At 37.6% G+C, this 18,298-nt stretch overlaps 1 protein-coding gene across 1 annotated transcript in view; it reads left to right on the plus strand.

Annotated features, from left to right (window-relative positions):
* The window catches only part of PCLO (piccolo presynaptic cytomatrix protein), a 347,313-nt gene that overhangs the window by 161,841 nt on the left and 167,174 nt on the right, over positions 1 to 18,298 (plus strand). Inside the window, exons 7-9 of the mRNA XM_031063010.1 lie at positions 3,278 to 4,498; positions 11,490 to 16,554; positions 16,930 to 18,298. The exon at positions 16,930 to 18,298 is cut by the window's right edge and continues 613 nt beyond it. Of these exons, the coding sequence (XP_030918870.1) occupies positions 3,278 to 4,498; positions 11,490 to 16,554; positions 16,930 to 18,298 (7,655 nt within the window). The remainder of the gene's footprint in view (positions 1 to 3,277; positions 4,499 to 11,489; positions 16,555 to 16,929) is intronic.

Genomic DNA, 18,298 nt, shown 5'->3' on the forward strand with positions numbered 1-18,298 from the left:
TATTACAAAACCGTGTGAGGAGAACATTGTGACAGAGCTGTTTTGCTCTGCCCAGCAATATTGGGTTGTAAGGGTTGCTGAAACCAGGGAGAGCTGTGGATTCAGGGTATTAAAGCACTTGTATCACTTGCACTGCCAATCATAATGTCTATGGCCAATTCAGGGACCAAAGGGTGTGAAGAATTCTGTAAAGAACTAAGAAGATTTATCTAGTGAAGACTGCTAAAAGAAGATGATGTCCATTTCCCAAGTCCTAATAAATTTGGGTTGACAGGCTAACTGAAGAGGTAGCCTTAGGGAAAAGCTTGCATTAAGGGCATGAGGTTAACTGAGGAAAAGACAAGTCTAAGACTGAGGCATATGACTTCATGGTACAAAATTTGATTTTACGGAGAACCATTCTGACAGAGAATCAGGAGCTGGAGGCCTGGTGCTATAAGATGATTTTTGTACATTCTTTTGTGACCAAATATCTACATGGTAATGAAAAGCCATCATATGAAACACATAGCTTTGGGAGTGGTATGTGCAGTGCTTATACAGCACGAAAAAACAAAGTGGTAAATAGATGCAGATATAGAAGAAGTCCAAGAGGAAAATGACAAGGTTCATTAAATCTGGATATCTGGACAATTCCAGGTTATTTCCCTACTATCACATTCATCATTATGGCAGAGAGGCAAGTCTGGGAGTTCCCTCTTTTGATAAGATTTAGTGCATTTTGCCAATCTGCTAATCATCAAATCCCTTTCTTCATGTTAGTTGTCATTATTTTCCTTTTTAAGAGTTCTACCATGTGCTCAGCACAAAGCATAGTCCTTGAGTTGCAGAAATTTACTCCAGAGAAAAGACACTAAATAGAGACAGCAAGTAGAGGAAACAGTGACAGGGTAACTAAACACTTAATACTGTTACTAAAGTTGCTGAAGTTCTTATAGGCATCCAGAGAACAGAGTCTGTGAAGGATTTAAATGAGGGAAAGGGAAGTGATGATGAATCTGAGAAGGAGCAAGTGTATGAGCAGTGAGTAGGCTGCAGCTGGGAGGTACAAGATGGAATCTGCATCAACAGGAGGAGAGCCAAGTGTAGATGTACCCCAAATGTAGAAAGAAAAGAAACAAACATAGAGGCCCTAGAAACTGGACATGGATATAGGGAAATAAAAATAGAATAGGTCAAACAAATGTTGCAATCTGTGAAAAGAACATGTGAATTTAAAGTATAAGTTATCATGTTCATAAACAATATCTATATACCAGTAATTTGTTGAACTATGGATTATTTCATGGCAGAAGCCCCTTCATTATGTTTTTATGTAATTAAAGATGGCTAAGGCTAGATTCTGAAAAGCTTAATACATTTAAGCACTGTCTTATTCTCATGTCCTGTGCTGACTTAAGCTATATTAGCACAAACAATAATGGCATTATTTTTGCTTACATTAGGAAATGAGCATTTTTCAGGCTGAATGGATAAAGAAAAATCTACCCCCTTTTTGTGAGTTTAAAATCTTTTCAGCCCTCCAATAAATTAAAAAAATAACTATGATAATTATTTTGCCAAGTTTTTTATATTGATATTCACAAACTTTATGAGAAAACAATCAAAGCTATTATGAAATTGGATCTGTTTTTCAGTAGTCTTTTTATGCTACATTTTATCTGGCATTTTTAATCAATTTCAGACTTCTAATAATTATATAATGATTTTCTGTGGGGCAGATTTTTTTTCCTGGAGCATTGCTTCTATTTTCAGTTTATAAAAGACAGTACACGACATATGTATGGCTTCCAATACTGTTTTCTAGGAAAAGAGAGGAAACTGTGCTAAGAATTCCAGATAACCCCATCTAAAAGAAATATTTGCAAGAAAAACTGAGTTAAATTTTGAACATTCATAAAAAAAAAATAAATTTTACTTCTTAATGAGTGCTTCCTCAACAAATGATGTGTAGTTGGAATACTTTAACTCCTAAGGAGGAGAATAATAGATCCTGGAGGATTATGTTTAAATGCTTTTTTCAACAGAAAATAATTTAAACCTAAATTATAATTAATAGTCTGATATAGAGCCACATTCATCTTGGATTTGCAAAGGATATAGTAAGTGTTAGGGGAGACTACTGATTCAGCTGATAAACTGCATTTATTGGGGAAATATTATGGGGTACTATTATTAAATGGTTTTGTGTCAATTACTAGGATACTCACTAGTTTGGTCATTTCTATAAAAGTAGAATAATAAATACACAAGGCAATTTTTTAATGACCTGAATGATAATGCATATATTTTTGCTTTGCTTGTGTCTCAACCAAAATTTTAAATAGCCTCTCCTTAGTCACATTTCCATAAAACTAGCCCATTTGAGCTGTTCTTACTTAAGATTTTTGTCATATCATCTGTGTTTCTTGTAATTTATATATCACTTATAAAAATTGCTGATCAGCTATTTTTAAATGTAGATTTTATTGCACATTATATACCACTTATGCACCAGTGAAGCTCATATTGCACTAGTGAAGTAAACCTTCATTAGCTATTCTAGTATCCAGAAGAGACTTTTTTTCTTTCCTTTTGGTGCCTTTCTGTGCTTAAAATTTTCTTTTGCTATTTTAAAGGAACTATGAACTAAATCCCACTGGAAACAGTGTGATTACTCCTCTCATGTAGTAGCTAGGCAACTGGCAAGGAAATCTTTTGCACAGATAGAAGCACTTGTCCTTTTTCGGATTTTTTGGGAAGAAAAGTAAAATGAGCCAGTGTGCAGCAGGGATTTAGCAGTAAAGTGAGCAGAGAGGTGATCTTCCTGTTGAGTTACAGCCATAATGAATTTATACAGATACCTGTACAAAACCTCAAGAGAGAATTTCCTGAGAGAAACACAGCCATGAGTGCCAGTTGGGTCCCTTTTTCTCAGGCTAGCAAAATTATAGGGACCTAAGGGTAGATTATAGAGGCTTTAGAAAGAAATATATGTTATAAATATGTCAGCAAACTTTGCACATATAGGTCATCAATACTTTGGAAAAATGTTGTTGCTGTTAGTTTTCACAGTGCCTTTTTTATATTTGTTCATCTTGGCTGTCTGGAACCTGATATGCTCCATTTCTGGAATGGTGCTATGGAGCTTCCTGCAAGAGCAGGAAAGAAAATAAATAACTTACCAGGATGCATAGCATTCAGATGGAAAGAATTTAACTGTATCAGCTGAAAATACTGTATGATTTTATTGTTACTTTTTCAAATAAGTAACTTCATATGTTTTTTTGTGTCACAGGTACAGGAATGGCTGTGCTTAAACTGCCAGACTCAAAGGGCAATGTCAGGACAACTTGGAGATATGGGCAAGGTGCCACTTCTGAAAACAGGCCCTTCACAACCAACATCCAAACCACCTGCTCCTCCTCAGAAACGTCCTGTGCCTGCTGTCTCCCAATCCCCTCAGAAGACTTCCACACCACCCACTCCAGCAGCAGCAAAGCCAAAAGAAGAACCAGGCGTTCAGAAGGAAGCTCCGAAACTTCAGCAGGGGAGATTGGAAAAAACATTGTCAGCTGATAAAATCCAGCAAGGAATTCAAAAGGAAGATGCAAAACCTAAACAAGGAAAACTTGTCAAGACACCCTCAGCTGATAAAATCCAGCAAGCCTCTCAGAAGGAGGACCCAAGGATTCAGCAAACAAAATTGACAAAGACAGCCTCCTATGACAGAGTTTTGCAGGAAGTTCAGAAGGAGGATGAAAAGCTTCAAGAAGCAAAGCTGGCAAAAACATCCTCAGCTGATAAAATATTGCAGAGAGTTCAGAAGGAAGACATAAAACTTCAAGAGGCAAAATTGGCAAAGGTACCCTCAGCTGACAAAATTTTACAGGGAGTTCAGAAAGAAGACCAAAAACTCCAACAGATGAAAATGGCAAAGGCACTGTCAGCTGACAAAATCCAACCTGCAGCTCAGAGGGAAGATACAAAACTTCAGGAGGTAAAATTGCCAAAGGCAGCTTCAGTTGATAAAATCCAACATGGAATTCAGAAAGATATAAAACTTCAACATGAAAAATTAAAGAAAACTTCATCGGTGGATAAAATCCAAGAGGAAGGTCAAAAAGAAGAAACAAAACTTCAGCGAGGGAAACTCTCTAAGACACCTTCAGCAGATAAAATTCCTGCAACAACAACTGCAGATCAAAAAATACCCCTAAGCACATTGGAAGAAGATAAAGAAACTGTGCTCCCAGAAAAGAGCACACCACATCCAGAAGACAAAAAGGAAAAAATTACAGCTGAGATTAAAGGCCATGTTGCTGAAGAGAAAGCAGAAGTTGAAGCACCTTATAAGGGGCTGCAGGCTAAGGAGCAAGAAGATGTTAAGAAGGAGGATTTGACAACTGGGATTTCACAAGAGGTTTCGAAAGCTGAAAAAGCTCAGGAAGCAGAAATTCCTGTTCAAACAGCACCTTTGCCAGGAACTGACCACGTGGAAGCAGTGCGAGAAAAACCAGTAAGTGTTTTTCTCCCTCCCACTTCTCTCTCTCCACCTTAGAATCCAGACCCTCTCCTTGCTGTTTTACTGTTATTCTCTTTACAAACTGATTCTAAATGATAAAATCAATGACTCCCATTGAGTGAAAGGTTCACTAGTTAGTCCTATGCTCTACATGCACATTTCAAGGTTACTTGTCTGTTTTTAAGTCTCAAGCAGTTAAGCATTTGAAACTAAGGCAAAGCTCCTGTTCAATAATTTTTCCAATATCTCAGATTTATTTACCTTGATCTCTTGACTCTTCAGACCTCAAAGATTAATTGTTGGAGTGTTTTCACAGTTCTCAATCTCAAAAGGGAATAATCTGAGAGAGTAACATGTACATTGCTTTGCAATAACAAAATATAATATAAATTTTAGGAATACTTTGCAATACCTGAACATGGTACATGAAAGTATGCAATCTTTACATCTTTTTACTATTTAATTGCTTTATCTCATATAGACAAGTACATTCAGGTAGGGTACTTGTGGGCTCTCAAGTCAGAGGACTGGGTGAGTTTATGATAGCATGTACTAGAGGTCAAGTCACTTTATCAGCTGACGAGAATAGCATGCATTGAGAAATGAAAAGTTAAGGGGTTTTGTATCAGCACTGCAAATTAGGTGCTGATTATTATGTTATGAAAGTAGTATGTTAGGAAGGTATATTGTAAACTCAGGGTAACCCTGACAAAGGGAAAAATGATGCCTCTGACTCCATTGATATCAGAAGGCTAATTAATTACTTTGTTATACTATATTATTCTATACTATATTACAATACATCTAAACTGAAACTGCACAAGCACTCAACTCCACAAAATCTTGTGACTGTCTCCTGACAGTCCTGACACACACATATGGATGCAATTGGTAACCTTGGCTAAACAATCTCCAGAACACATTCCACATGAGCACAACAAGAGGAGCAGCAAATGAGATAAGAATTGTTTTTTCTTTCTCTGAGGTTCCTCGCTGGGATTCCCAGAAAATATCCTTGGGAAGTTGTGCCTTGCTTTTCTCTGTGAAGAGAAATGCGGCCACGAGAGTAGGAGTAGGCTTAGGGAAAGTATTTAACCTTTGCCAGAATTATGTTTTCAAATAATCGTAGTCAAAAAGGTCAAGGATTTGGTTGATTTTGTTTTATGTATTTCCTGGGGATAATTAAGATATCTGGACATAAAAATATTCTAATTCAGAAATTTTGCTTTGGAAAATACTATTTTTATAAACCAAGTCTCCTGCCTGAAATAAACCTCCTATCACATGTTATGTTTACTGCTCTTGATCATATCAAGAGTTATGATGTATGATTGTACTGAGGGAATCCCTGAATTATGCTTAGAGTAACATAGCCAGAAATCCTACCCTTTGGACCAAACAAAAAGGAGGTCTGGGAAAATCCTATTTCAAATTGTTCAGCATTAAAAATAAAGATGGTTTCTCACCTAGCTTGTGCTTAGTAAAATTAACTCTGATTTATTTTTAATTTTTCTTTATTGAAGTACTTCAGTGCTTTCTGTGCTGTTCATCAAACACTGCTAGACACAGCTCTTCCCAAGAGAGCGTGTGATAGAAGTGGAAGAGGTGATGCCAATTTAGATATCACACATTGCTTCCATTTCACTAGGTAAAAGACAACATGTACACATTGAAGAATATAATTTATGTGTATTTCAGGGTAGAATCATATGGAGGATTTCAGCTAGGTATGTTTTTAATTAGGGATGCAAAGGAAAACCTTTCTGCACTTGACAAACTACTGTCATTTTATATTCAATTCTGTGGAAATGGTAGTTACTAACTCTTCTAGCTTTGCAATAGTAGATAAGCAATTTTTGCTATCCTGTTTTTCACTTAAAAAAAGAAAAGGCAGCAATAAGTCCCTGAAGCCATGAAAAGGCTAAAGTTCTTATTCAGTACAAGCAGTAGAATAATCCATGGGAAATCATAGAATCATAGAATGGTTTGTAATGGAAAGGATCCTAAAGTTCATCTCATTCCAACACCTCTGCCATGGGCAGGGACACCTTCCACTAGACCTGGTGGCTCAAAGCCCCATCCAACCTGGCCTTGTGACTTCCCTGGATGAGACATCCACATCTCCTCTGGGCTACCTGTGCCAGTGATTCAACAACTTCATAATAAGGAATTCCTTCTTAATATCTAATGTAAATTTGCCCTCAGTAAGTGTGAAGCCGTTTTGCCTTATCCTGTCCATGCTCTTATAAATATTTTCACTCTATCCCTTTTGTAGGCTCCTTTCAGGTTCAGGGCAAATCATAGATATCAATTGAATTTAGAGCTCTGGTATCCTTAAGAAAAAAAAAAAGTGACTTCATTATTGAAACATTTTTAGATGTTTGAGTCTCAAAGTGTGATTTAAGGAATCATAAAGCCTTTTTTTTTTCTTCAAAGCATTTTTTCAGTAATATTTTGAAATATCTTCAAATTGTTTTTAAAGAATAAACTGACTGCTCGTGTTTTACAGAAACTGACTTTCCCTGAGAAACTGTCTTGTAGTATTGACTACTGATATGTGCAATAGCAGTTAGCTGTTCTAAAAAGGATGCCTAGAAATTTTGGAGGTTTAACACATGCAGTTTGTCAGTAGCTAATTGTCATCTTGTAATGCCCAGTTTTACACAGAGGTGGTCTGTATGAACCCATTATCATGTTGTAAATTGGCATACATTTGAAATTAATTTTATATATGTATATGTATATGTATATATATATATATATACACATATATATATATACCCTTATTACAACCTTCTTATGATTACGGAGGAATGATCATGTTCTTCAGTTGAATAACTGGGTAAATATTAATATTGTGTTGATTGGCATCATAATTCTAACACATGTCACAAAACACAGCCCAGAGAGATAGAAAAAGGAGGATAAAGTTGTCTGTAAGCAATTTTTCTGGATACAAATATAATGTTTCATTTTGAAAATATAAAATTGAAATGCATATTATGGAGCTTAGTCAACCATGTTTCTTTTCTGCTTTGTGAAACCATTTTTTTTATAATTTAGATATCTTTATTTCTTCTATAAACAAACTGGCATTTTAAAAATTACGAGTTCCTTTGCAAAATAAAATTTCTGTCATATGCAACAGAACATAATCTTGCAATCTTGCTAGCTAGGAATACTTTTTAAAAAATAAGTTGTTGGGTTTTTTTTCTTTTAGCCATATTTTTCTTTTAATAAATTTCTGGTTTAGTTTGATTACTGATGGAACTTTTTCGTAGAATCATAGAATCATTAAGGTTGAAGAAGATCATGAAGATCTAAGATCATGGAGCCCAACCATTAGTTCAGCACTGCCAACTTCACCACTAAAATGTGCCTACAAGTACTACATACAGATGCTTTTTGGACCAGAAGCTTTATATTTTCAAATAAGAATAGTAAAAGTGAGGAGCAGTACAAATAATTAATATTTATAAAGCTAAAACTTCTAATACAAAATAGTTGTATAATGAATTAACTCTATTCCAGTGGCATCACAAAAATGCCACTGGAATAGCACAAATACAGTTGAAATTAGATCATTTTTAATGTTAGTTAAAGAGGCTGCATTTGCTGTTTTTAAAGTCTTATTCAAACTGCAGCTTTTACAAGTCTCCTTCTTCCTCATTTCTCAAGAAGTTTCTCTCATCAATGTCTGTATTAGAGCTAAATTTGTCCAGTATTAAAAACACACAGTAGGCAAACTCAAAGGAAATGCCATTGAAATATTCAGAAAAGCCCCGTACTGCAACATGTACCAAAGTACTTCCTAATTTACAAGGGAAAAAAAAGGTATTTTTTATTTAAATGCATTTTTTTCAGTCTCAAAGAGTTGTGGAATATATATATATACAATCTTTATCAACATTGTTTTGGCAATATTTTGTCATTCATCTAAAAATCTTATGTTTATGATTATGTTTGCAAGTTTAACAATGATGCTGTCTTTGTGGATGTGATGGCCAACACCACAGAAATTAAGCTATCTGTCCTTTAAGAAGAGATGTAGCTAGTGACAATATCCTAAGTCTCAGATTACACAAAATAGGGGAAAAAAGCTCAGAGGCTTTTCTTGTAAGTATTGCTTATTGTAAGTTACATGCTTATTGATATCAAAACATGGTATGCAGGATAATTTTTGCATGTACCATGGCACAGGCAATTATACAAACAAAAATGTTAGAAAATATATTCATATTTTGGTAACCTTAAAATGAAAGTTGGATTTTTCTCATTCCTTTTATTTCTAGTGAGAAACAAAGGTTTTCCTTATTGTAGATCTTTTTCTTCTCCTTACTGTACCAACAGCAGACTTTCTCACGTTCAGTTTCCTGGGATCCATAGCAGTCATTTATGACATTCACTGAGGTTCAACACCAGGGTGGGCAACAGTTGCCATCTCCTCTGGTTTGGTCACAGTAGGTATTGGACTCAGCTGCAAGGAGAATGGCTGAAGCTGTTCCATGACCAGTTGTTCTCTATCTTTTTCTGTGCTTAACTGTTCTGTTGATGCCTTCTGTCTCTGCTTTGCAACTGACAGTATCACATCATCTTGGAGAACCAAGGTCTGAGAGGTTCACTTTCACTGGATGGATGTATTCTGCCCATCAGCTCCTGGGAAACCTTCTGAGCTTGAGCAATGTTTGCATTTTTCAGTAGCTCATCTAAATTGATCATAATGAGTTCTGTTGGGTATGTCTTCATAAGTGTGAACATACTGGTCATAAATGAAAAAAATAACAGTCAAATGTCAGGTGAAGTTTTGGTGAGGAGTATGCTATTTATAGAGGGAAAAACAATTTGATTTTAATGATAAATTTATTTTTGAAACATAGCATAATCAATTTCCCTTAAGAACTTTCTTCTTTAATAAATGGGGCAAAAATATAAATATACAAAACATGAATTTTTAAATTTTGCTTCATTGCTGACTTTTTGTAAAGACCATACAGAATTCTGTCCTTAAGGGCTGGAGAACATCTAAGACTAGATTTTTCAGAATATTGAGAGCTGTAGGCTTCAAATGGTGATGCCTTTCCAAAGCTGTTTTAAGTACTGCAGGTTTCTCCATGTTTATATATTAATCACAGCCTTATCATTCAAGAAGTCCTTAGAAATGTTTGTTTTCATGCTGGATTTTTATTTGCAGTGGATTTTGCTATGACAGCAGATATTTGAATTTGTAATATTGGTTACAAAGTTGATAAGAACAAATGTAGTTTATATTCAATGTAGTATCTGATTTTGCAAACCATATAATAAATCACTCCTGTGAATGATGATTAATTGATAAAATATTAATTAGTATACACTGTAATAATAATATAAATACATTGATACTAATATAAATATTAATGTTTGAGTGTAGGATTATGTTCAAAGTTATATGGCTAAAAGCAAGAACACATAACTTAAATGTAAATAAAATCTAAACCTGATTGGTTATAAAAAGTAATATGACTGACTATAAAAAATAGTTGGGTTTTGATATTTTGACCCTAAATGTAATTTTAGTGTGAATAAGCTTTGAAAATACTTGTAGTTCATAGCAACTTGAGTGTAAATGTAATTTAAAATTATAATTAACACTCATGATAATTTTTCTAGTATATTTATTCCACAGTATTTTTAACTACTTTTCAAACAATCATGTTACCAATGAAGTTCATAAATTAAACATTTAAAAAATTGTTTTCTCTACTTCAGAAATCACTGACTTAGATTAGCAAAGTTGGTAAAGATGACCTATTATTGAGAGCCCTAACGAAAATAAAGATAACATCATATTATTAAAATCATGAAATTTTGAGATGCTTGTTCTCAAATTGCTGGTGGATTTGGGGGCACTTCCTAAAATTTTCAGCCCAGAGCAGAGCTAAGGTGACCTGTGTTTTGGAGAGTGAACTGTGTTTTAGCTGAATAATGAGGTACTTTCACTAAGTACAGAGAATTTCACAGCTGTGAGAAGCAGGAGTGAAACTGGTGCAGTACTTTCTGTAGGATATTTTTAGTATTTTAGTATTTTTGTTATTTATCGAAGGAGATAGAGATGCTTGTCAGTCAGAATGAGGTATAAAAATCTGGAATGACTAAGGCTGTTTGATTAGGGATGAGAAGGAAAACATTGGTTCTGATGCTCAGTCAGGAATGCCTGCCTTGTTTGCTTCCTTTAATCAATGGCTGACCATCGTGCTTTCCTCCCTGCAATTACACTGCCCTACCAGCAGCTTACTCTGCACTACCAATTTACCAAGAAACTTCTTTTTTATGAGGTACTCAAAAAATAGTTGTACAGTGCCCAGCTGTACAGAACATTCCAATATGTGGGGACATTCCAAATATCATTAAATCATGCTTCACTGCTCTATGTATTCTGTTGCATGTTGAAATGTGTAATACTTCAATCAACAAAATCAAATCATGAGTGCAAAACTTAAGATATTTCTAGCCAATTATAAAATGTTGAATGAGCAAAGAAAGGAGCAGACTCCAGAAATTCTGCAGACATTTGTCAAGCTATATTACTTTGTATTGAAAACCGTGTAGGCAGCTTTGAAACATGGTAAATTAAATCTTAAATAAATATACCCCTGGGCAAATTGTCCCATGAATGTATGATCAAATGGCAGGTTATCATTACTAAGTGTTCTTAAAACAATTACATTTTATATTGAAAAATAGAAGTTCATCTTGAAACTAGTAAAATCAGTTGCCAGTGTGGACAGCCATGGAAAGCCTAGTTAGAGTCACTCAATGCAAAAAAATCAAAATTTGAGGAACTTTTTTGTTTTATTCTAATAGCTTTGAACAGCAAAATTAGTATTCAGTCTTCATCTGGGACGTGAACTCATCCTTTAGAAAAAAAATCACTTTTTAATTGCCAGGAGACATTAAGAATTTATATACAAATATATACACACGCATTATGTATTTATTTTTTTAGGAAAAGGAGGATGACAAATCAGACACATCAAGCTCTCAGCAACAGAAAAGTCCACAAGGTCTGAGTGACACCGGGTATTCTTCTGATGGGATATCAAGTTCACTTGGTGAAATTCCAAGTCATATGCCCACTGATGAAAAGGATTTACACAAAGAAATTAGTAAAAAAGACACCATTTCACAAGAAAGTCCACCAAGCCCTTCAGATCTAGCTAAATTGGAAAGTACTGTACTCTCAATTTTAGAAGCTCAGGCAAGCACTCTTTCTGATGAAAAATCTGCAAAAAGCAAAGAGCTTTCTGAAACATATGGTGAACAGACAAAGGATCAACTTAAAACAAAGCCTTTGCCCGTCACTCCAGAATCTTACAGTTCAGATGAGGAAGACTTAAAAGCTATCAAAGAAGGTGAAGGAACCTTTGTAGAAGAGGGCAAAGGAATGGCCTCCTCCCAGGCAGACTACAAGGAAGAGCATGAAGGAGATGACATATCAGCAAGAAGGCAACAACGCTATGACTCTGTGGAGGACAGTAGTGAGAGTGAAAACTCACCTGTCCCAAGGAGAAAAAGAAGAACTAGTGTTGGCTCTTCAAGCAGTGATGAGTACAAACGAGATGACAGCCAGGGATCAGGTGATGAGGAAGACTTCATTAGAAAACAGATTATAGAGATGAGTGCTGATGAAGATGCTTCAGGTTCTGAAGATGATGAATTCATTAGAAATCAACTCAAAGAGATCAGTGCTGCTGAAAGCCAAAAGAAAGAAGAAGTGAAAAGCAAAGCCAAAGGAACAGCTGGAAAACACAGAAGAATGGCACGGAAAAGTAGTGCAGGCTATGATGAGGATGCAGGAAGAAGACATTCATGGCATGACGACGATGATGAGACTTTTGATGAAAGCCCAGAGCCAAAATACAGGGAAAGTAAAAGTCAAGACAGTGAAGAACTTGCCGTATCTGGAGGAGGAGGCCTTCGACGTTTCAAAACAATTGAACTAAATAGTACAATAACAAACAAATATTCTGAAGTATCTGAACCACAAAAAGGTATCTTATATTTTGATGAAGAGCCTGAGCTAGAGATGGAAAGTCTTACAGATTCACCAGAAGATAGATCTAGAGGAGAAGGATCTTCTAGTTTACATGCTTCTAGCTTCACACCAGGTACATCTCCTACTTCAGTGTCATCACTTGATGAAGACAGTGACAGTAGTCCTAGTCACAAAAAACTGGGAGGGGAGAGCAAACAACAGCGCAAAGCAAGGCATCGGACACATGGTCCTCTTCTTCCCACTATTGAAGATTCTTCAGAAGAAGAAGAACTGCGGGAAGAGGAAGAACTGCTAAAGGAACAAGAGAAACAACGTGAATTAGAACAGCAACAAAGAAAAAGTTCTAGCAAAAAATCTAAAAAGGACAAGGATGAGCTCAGAGCCCAGAGAAGAAGGGAACGTCCAAAGACTCCACCAAGTAATCTTTCTCCCATTGAAGATGCATCTCCAACAGAAGAATTACGACAGGCTGCAGAAATGGAAGAGCTGCACAGATCTTCTTGTTCTGAATATTCACCCAGCATTGAGTCAGAACCTGAAGGTTTTGAAATCAGCCCAGAAAAAATAATAGAAGTGCAAAAAGTTTACAAATTGCCTACTGCCGTCTCTCTGTACTCACCGACAGATGAAAAACCAACTGGACTCCCAAAAGAAGAGAGTGGTCAAAAGACATTGAAAAGTGCTGAAGAGGTATATGAGGAGATGATGCATAAGTCCAAATCATTTCAAATGTCAAATGAAAAAGATGAAGTATTTGAAAAAGAATCTTTATATGGTGGAATGCTAATAGAGGATTATATTTATGAATCTTTAGTAGAGGATACTTACAATGGAACTATTGATACTAGTCTTGTTATGAGACAAGATGAGAGCAGTGAATATATACAACAGAGAGGAAAAGACAAAAAACCAAGAGCTTCAGAACAGGTCTATGATGAACCACAGAAAATTAGTGATCTAGAGAAAGACTACTATAGTATTGAGACTTTACATACTATTGTGCCTCAAGAAGATATTGTTTCTAGTTCTTACATTATCCCAGAAAGTCATGAAATAGTTGTCTTAGACAGCACAGTAACTTCCACCATTGAGGAAAAGCATTTGTTAGATGCAGAAGCTGCTTATGAAGAGCTTATGAAAAGGCAGAAAATGCAGCTAACCCCAGGGTCTAGTCCAACACAACCAGCTTCAGATTTCATTCCCACATCTGATACAAAGGTATCTGGAGGTGGAGAAATAGTAGATAGTACATCTTTAACATCAAGTACTACTTCAGCAATCTCAGATGTATCTCCTGTCAGTAGCACAACACTTTCTATCCCAGATGTTAAAATAACACAGCATTTCACAGCAGAGGAAATTGAAGATGAATACTTAACAGATTATGCCAGAGAAATTCAAGAAATAATTTCTCATGAAACATCAATATTGACATACTCTGAGACATCGGAAGGTGCTGGATCAGTTTTACCTTCTGATACAGCTTCCTTAACATCATCTACATCGTCAGTTTCTACCACAGATAGTTCCTCACCCATAGATAGTGCAACCACAGGTTTTGTAGGTCCAGCAGATAGTGTAAGTAAACCAGCAGATTCTGAAAGTGTCAGGATAGTAACACAGGTTCCCTTAACATCTGCAAAAGAGTACTCTGAAGTGAGCATGCCTTATGAATCTATTGCCGGAGCCACTAAAAAACCATCTCTTGAACCAGATGCAGAGAGTGTGGAGCAAACTGCAGTCTGTTTGCCTGAAACTGCACCTTTAGTGGCGGCAACTACAGTTACAAAATCCAAGGAATATGCAGCTGACATCATAACCTTTGATACATCCAAAACAGAGAAGGAAGCAGCTAGAAAAATTAAAAGTATGGTAGAGGCTGGCAGTGTCAAAATTCATCATGAAGAGCCACATAAAGAATTGGGTGTTGATATGACAAGGATTGATTTGACTAATGCTGCATCTGAGCAACCACCTATATGTATAGCACCAGTACCAGTTACAGAGCCTGCATCAGAAACATCTTCTGTACTCACTCACAGTGTTGTAAGTAAGACCAGCATGGTCTCTGTGCCTTCCTCAGCTCCTGCTGTTTCAGCCAAAGTATTCTCTCTTTTTAGAAGCTCTTCTTTGGATTCCTCTGCTCATCCCTCTCCACCCCCACCTCCTCCTCCTCCACCACCTCCTCCACCACCATTACCACCACCACCTATTTTACCCAAGCCAGCCATTTATCCCAAAAAGAAGCCACAGATTAAGGCTCCAGCAGCAACAGCTCCCACAGCGGTACCTCCAGTCACAAGTGTTCCAACACTAGAGTCCACAGCTGTATTAAAGGATCATGTGGTACCTATCACTAAAACATACACCCCAACACCACCTCCTGTACCACCCAAACCATCCTCCATTCCAGCAGGGCTTGTTTTCAGTCACAGGGCACCTGAAGTAACTAAACCTCCAATTGCTCCTAAACCAGCAATTCCTCCACTCCCAATAGCTGTTCGTAAGCCAGCAGAAACACAGCCCAAACCAGTAAGCTTGGCATTGACTTCAAGTATGACTCTGAATTTGGTATCCACAGCTGAATACAAAATACCGTCCCCCACTTCCCCTTTGTCTCCACACTCTAACAAATCTTCACCAAGGTTGGCAAAACCCTCGCAGGAAACCTATGTTGTCATCACATTGCCATCTGAGCCTGGAACTCCCACTGAAGCTATAACTAGCCAGGCTGTTACCAGCTGGCCTTTAGAAGCACCTTCTAAAGAACAAATTCCCCAACCTATGCAACCAGTTTTTACTACGTCTATGAAAACTATGGATATTCAAGGTATGGCAGGTCAGAGTATGTATATTTCAGGTGCACTGCAAGCTATTCCTGTGACAACACAATCAACTTTTGAAAAAATACCTAGTTCAAAACCAGAAGTAGTAACAACAGACATAACCAAGACCACAGTGTCTGTGGTTAAGGGTCCAGTGCCTGGTTATGGTTTAGGTAGTGTTGCTATTACTATACCTCCAGAGCCACTGCATATTGTAGACCAGCCCAGATACAGAGAGAATGGAAGATTCCATCCTTTGGGCGATGTCATCGATCTTCGCACTTTAACTAAGGTGGACATTGAAATGAGGGACAGCTGTATGGATCTCTCTGCTGTTTCCATGGATGTAAGAAGGCAAATGCCAGCAAGTGACACAGGTGGACGGCCAGTAAGTACTGTCCAGCCATCCATAATAAATCTTAGCACTGCATGTGTTGCTGATACTTCTCTGCCTGCAGTCACTGAGACAGTGACTGTAATGACTTGCACTGCCACTGTGAGCTACACCACCAGCACAGACAGCCTTGTGGATCTGGGGCACGCAATGACAACGCCGTTGCAGCTAACAACATCAAAACATTTTGAGCCTGCATACAGAGTGACAGGCAGCCAGGCCTTCTCTGCAGGTAGAGATGAAGTGCCAATAAATTTATCACTAGGTACTTCAACACAGGCAGTGACATGGGCTACTACAAAGCCTGTTACTGTGCCACCTGTTGGGGTTACAAATGGTTGGACTGATCTCTCCACTTCTCAGGAGCCAGAAGAGAGTGGAGCAGTTGACCTTAGCACTACGAAATCCCACAGAACAGTAGTAACAATGGATGAAACTGCTTCAGGTATCATAACAACGGTAATAGAAGATGATGAAAAGCCTGTAGATCTGACTGCAGGGAGAAGAGCTGTCTGCTGTGATATGGTTTATAAATTACCATTTGGTAGGAGCTGTACAGCTCAGCAGCCTTCTACTACACTTCCTGAAGATCGCTTTGGCTACAGAGATGACCATTATCAGTATGATCGTTCAGGGTCATATGGTTACCGAGGAATTGGAGGTATGAAACCATCTATGTCTGACACAAATTTATCAGAAGCTGGACTATTTGCATACAGAAGCAAGAATAGCTTTGATTATCGAGTTGGGGCAACTGATACAGCAGTAGATCTTACTTCTGGAAGAGTAACTACAGGTCAGTATGACACAGCAGCAGATCTTTCTTTGAAATATAATTTTGATGTTCCTCACCTCATTTCAGGATAATTTTTTATTGTTTTTTTTCTCCTCCTTCTGTTATTTTGTTTTCTTTTGGACAGTGTGACAAATTATTCCGGATTACACGTGTTTTTCATTTCTTCATTTTACGTATGTGTTTGCACAGAGGTGCCTGCATGTGCCTGCATGTTCAGAAATGCTGTTTCCTTCACATCTAAAGTAGATCATTAACCTGAAGATTTGCATGCAGTTTCCCCTTCCCATTTATTTCATCAAGATGGGATGACTTTCAGAATCCGCAAAGCAGCATTCTTTTGTGGGACTGGACTGTAACTTTGCCCTATAATTTCAGGTGAGGTTATGGATTACTCAAGCAAGACTACAGGTCCATATCCAGAGACTCGGCAGATTTCTGGCCTCGGGCTCAGTACACCACAGTATTCCCAAGCAAGAATGGTGTCCACTGTGGGTTCCCAGTTTGGCGTTGGAAGTGTTTTAAGATCATCCAATGGTGTTGTTTATTCTTCAGTAGCAACTCCAATCCCATCCACATTTGCCATCACCACACAACCCGGTTCTATTTTCAGTACAAGTGTCAGAGATCTACCTACTCTCCAAACAATTGACTCAGTGCCGTCTTTATCAACTTTGCAACAGACTCAACCACTCCCAAGATCATATAGTTTCTTGACAACTGTGGCAGCTGAAAAAGATAAACCAATTACTGCCATTGGTGTGGAGACAGGGTTGCCACCTCATTCTATAGAAACTATTACCACTGAGCCAACCAGCTTGATACCTGCTTTAACTACAGCATCTGAAGTTTATACAGACGTAATTGATGATGAGGTTGCCCTTCTCATTGCCCCTGAAGAAGGCAAACAGCAGCAGCTTGATTTGGAACGGGAACTTCTTGAGCTTGAGAAAATTAAGCAGCAGCGCTTTGCAGAAGAGTTGGAATGGGAACGTCAGGAAATTCAAAGATTTAGGGAACAAGAAAAGTTTATGGTGCAAAAAAAGCTTGAGGAGTTGCAATCCATGAAACATCATCTCTTATTTCAGCAGGAGGAGGAACGACAAGCTCAGTTTATGATGAGACAAGAGACATTAGCCCAGCAGCAGTTGCAGCTTGAACAATTCCAACAACTTCAACAACAGCTCCACCAGCAGTTAGAGGAGCAAAAACTTCGTCAAATATATCAGTATGGTTATGACCCTTCAGGAACGGGGTCACCACAAACTACCACAGAACAAACACTTTTGGAAGGACAGTATGCAAGCACAGAAAATGGCCAGTTTTGGCCTACTGATGACACAACCACTACAGCTTCAGGAGTGCTGGGTATTGAAATTCCACAAAGTCAAGCATGGTATACAGTTCAGTCTGATGGCATTACCCAATACATACCCAGGTCTGGTATCCTAAGCTCAGTTTCAGAAATGTCTCTTAAGGATATTGATGTTAGAGAGGAGAAGCAATTGAAAAAGAGAAGTTCTATGCCAAAATTACGTGGTCCCTACGAGGAGTTTGAGGAGACCCTGGAAGAGCCCCGGTGTTTCAAAAAAATAGTGGACAGTGGAGTGCAAACTGATGATGAAGATGGAGCAGAAAGAGGTTACAACAACAGGAGACGGAGATCTAAGAAGAGTGTTGATACAAGTGTTCAGACCGATGATGAAGATCAAGATGAATGGGATCTTTCCAGCAGATCCAGAAGGAA

Source organism: Geospiza fortis, unplaced genomic scaffold (assembly GCF_000277835.1).
Source record: "Geospiza fortis unplaced genomic scaffold, GeoFor_1.0 scaffold732, whole genome shotgun sequence".
In the NCBI taxonomy this organism is placed as follows: domain Eukaryota; kingdom Metazoa; phylum Chordata; class Aves; order Passeriformes; family Thraupidae; genus Geospiza; species Geospiza fortis.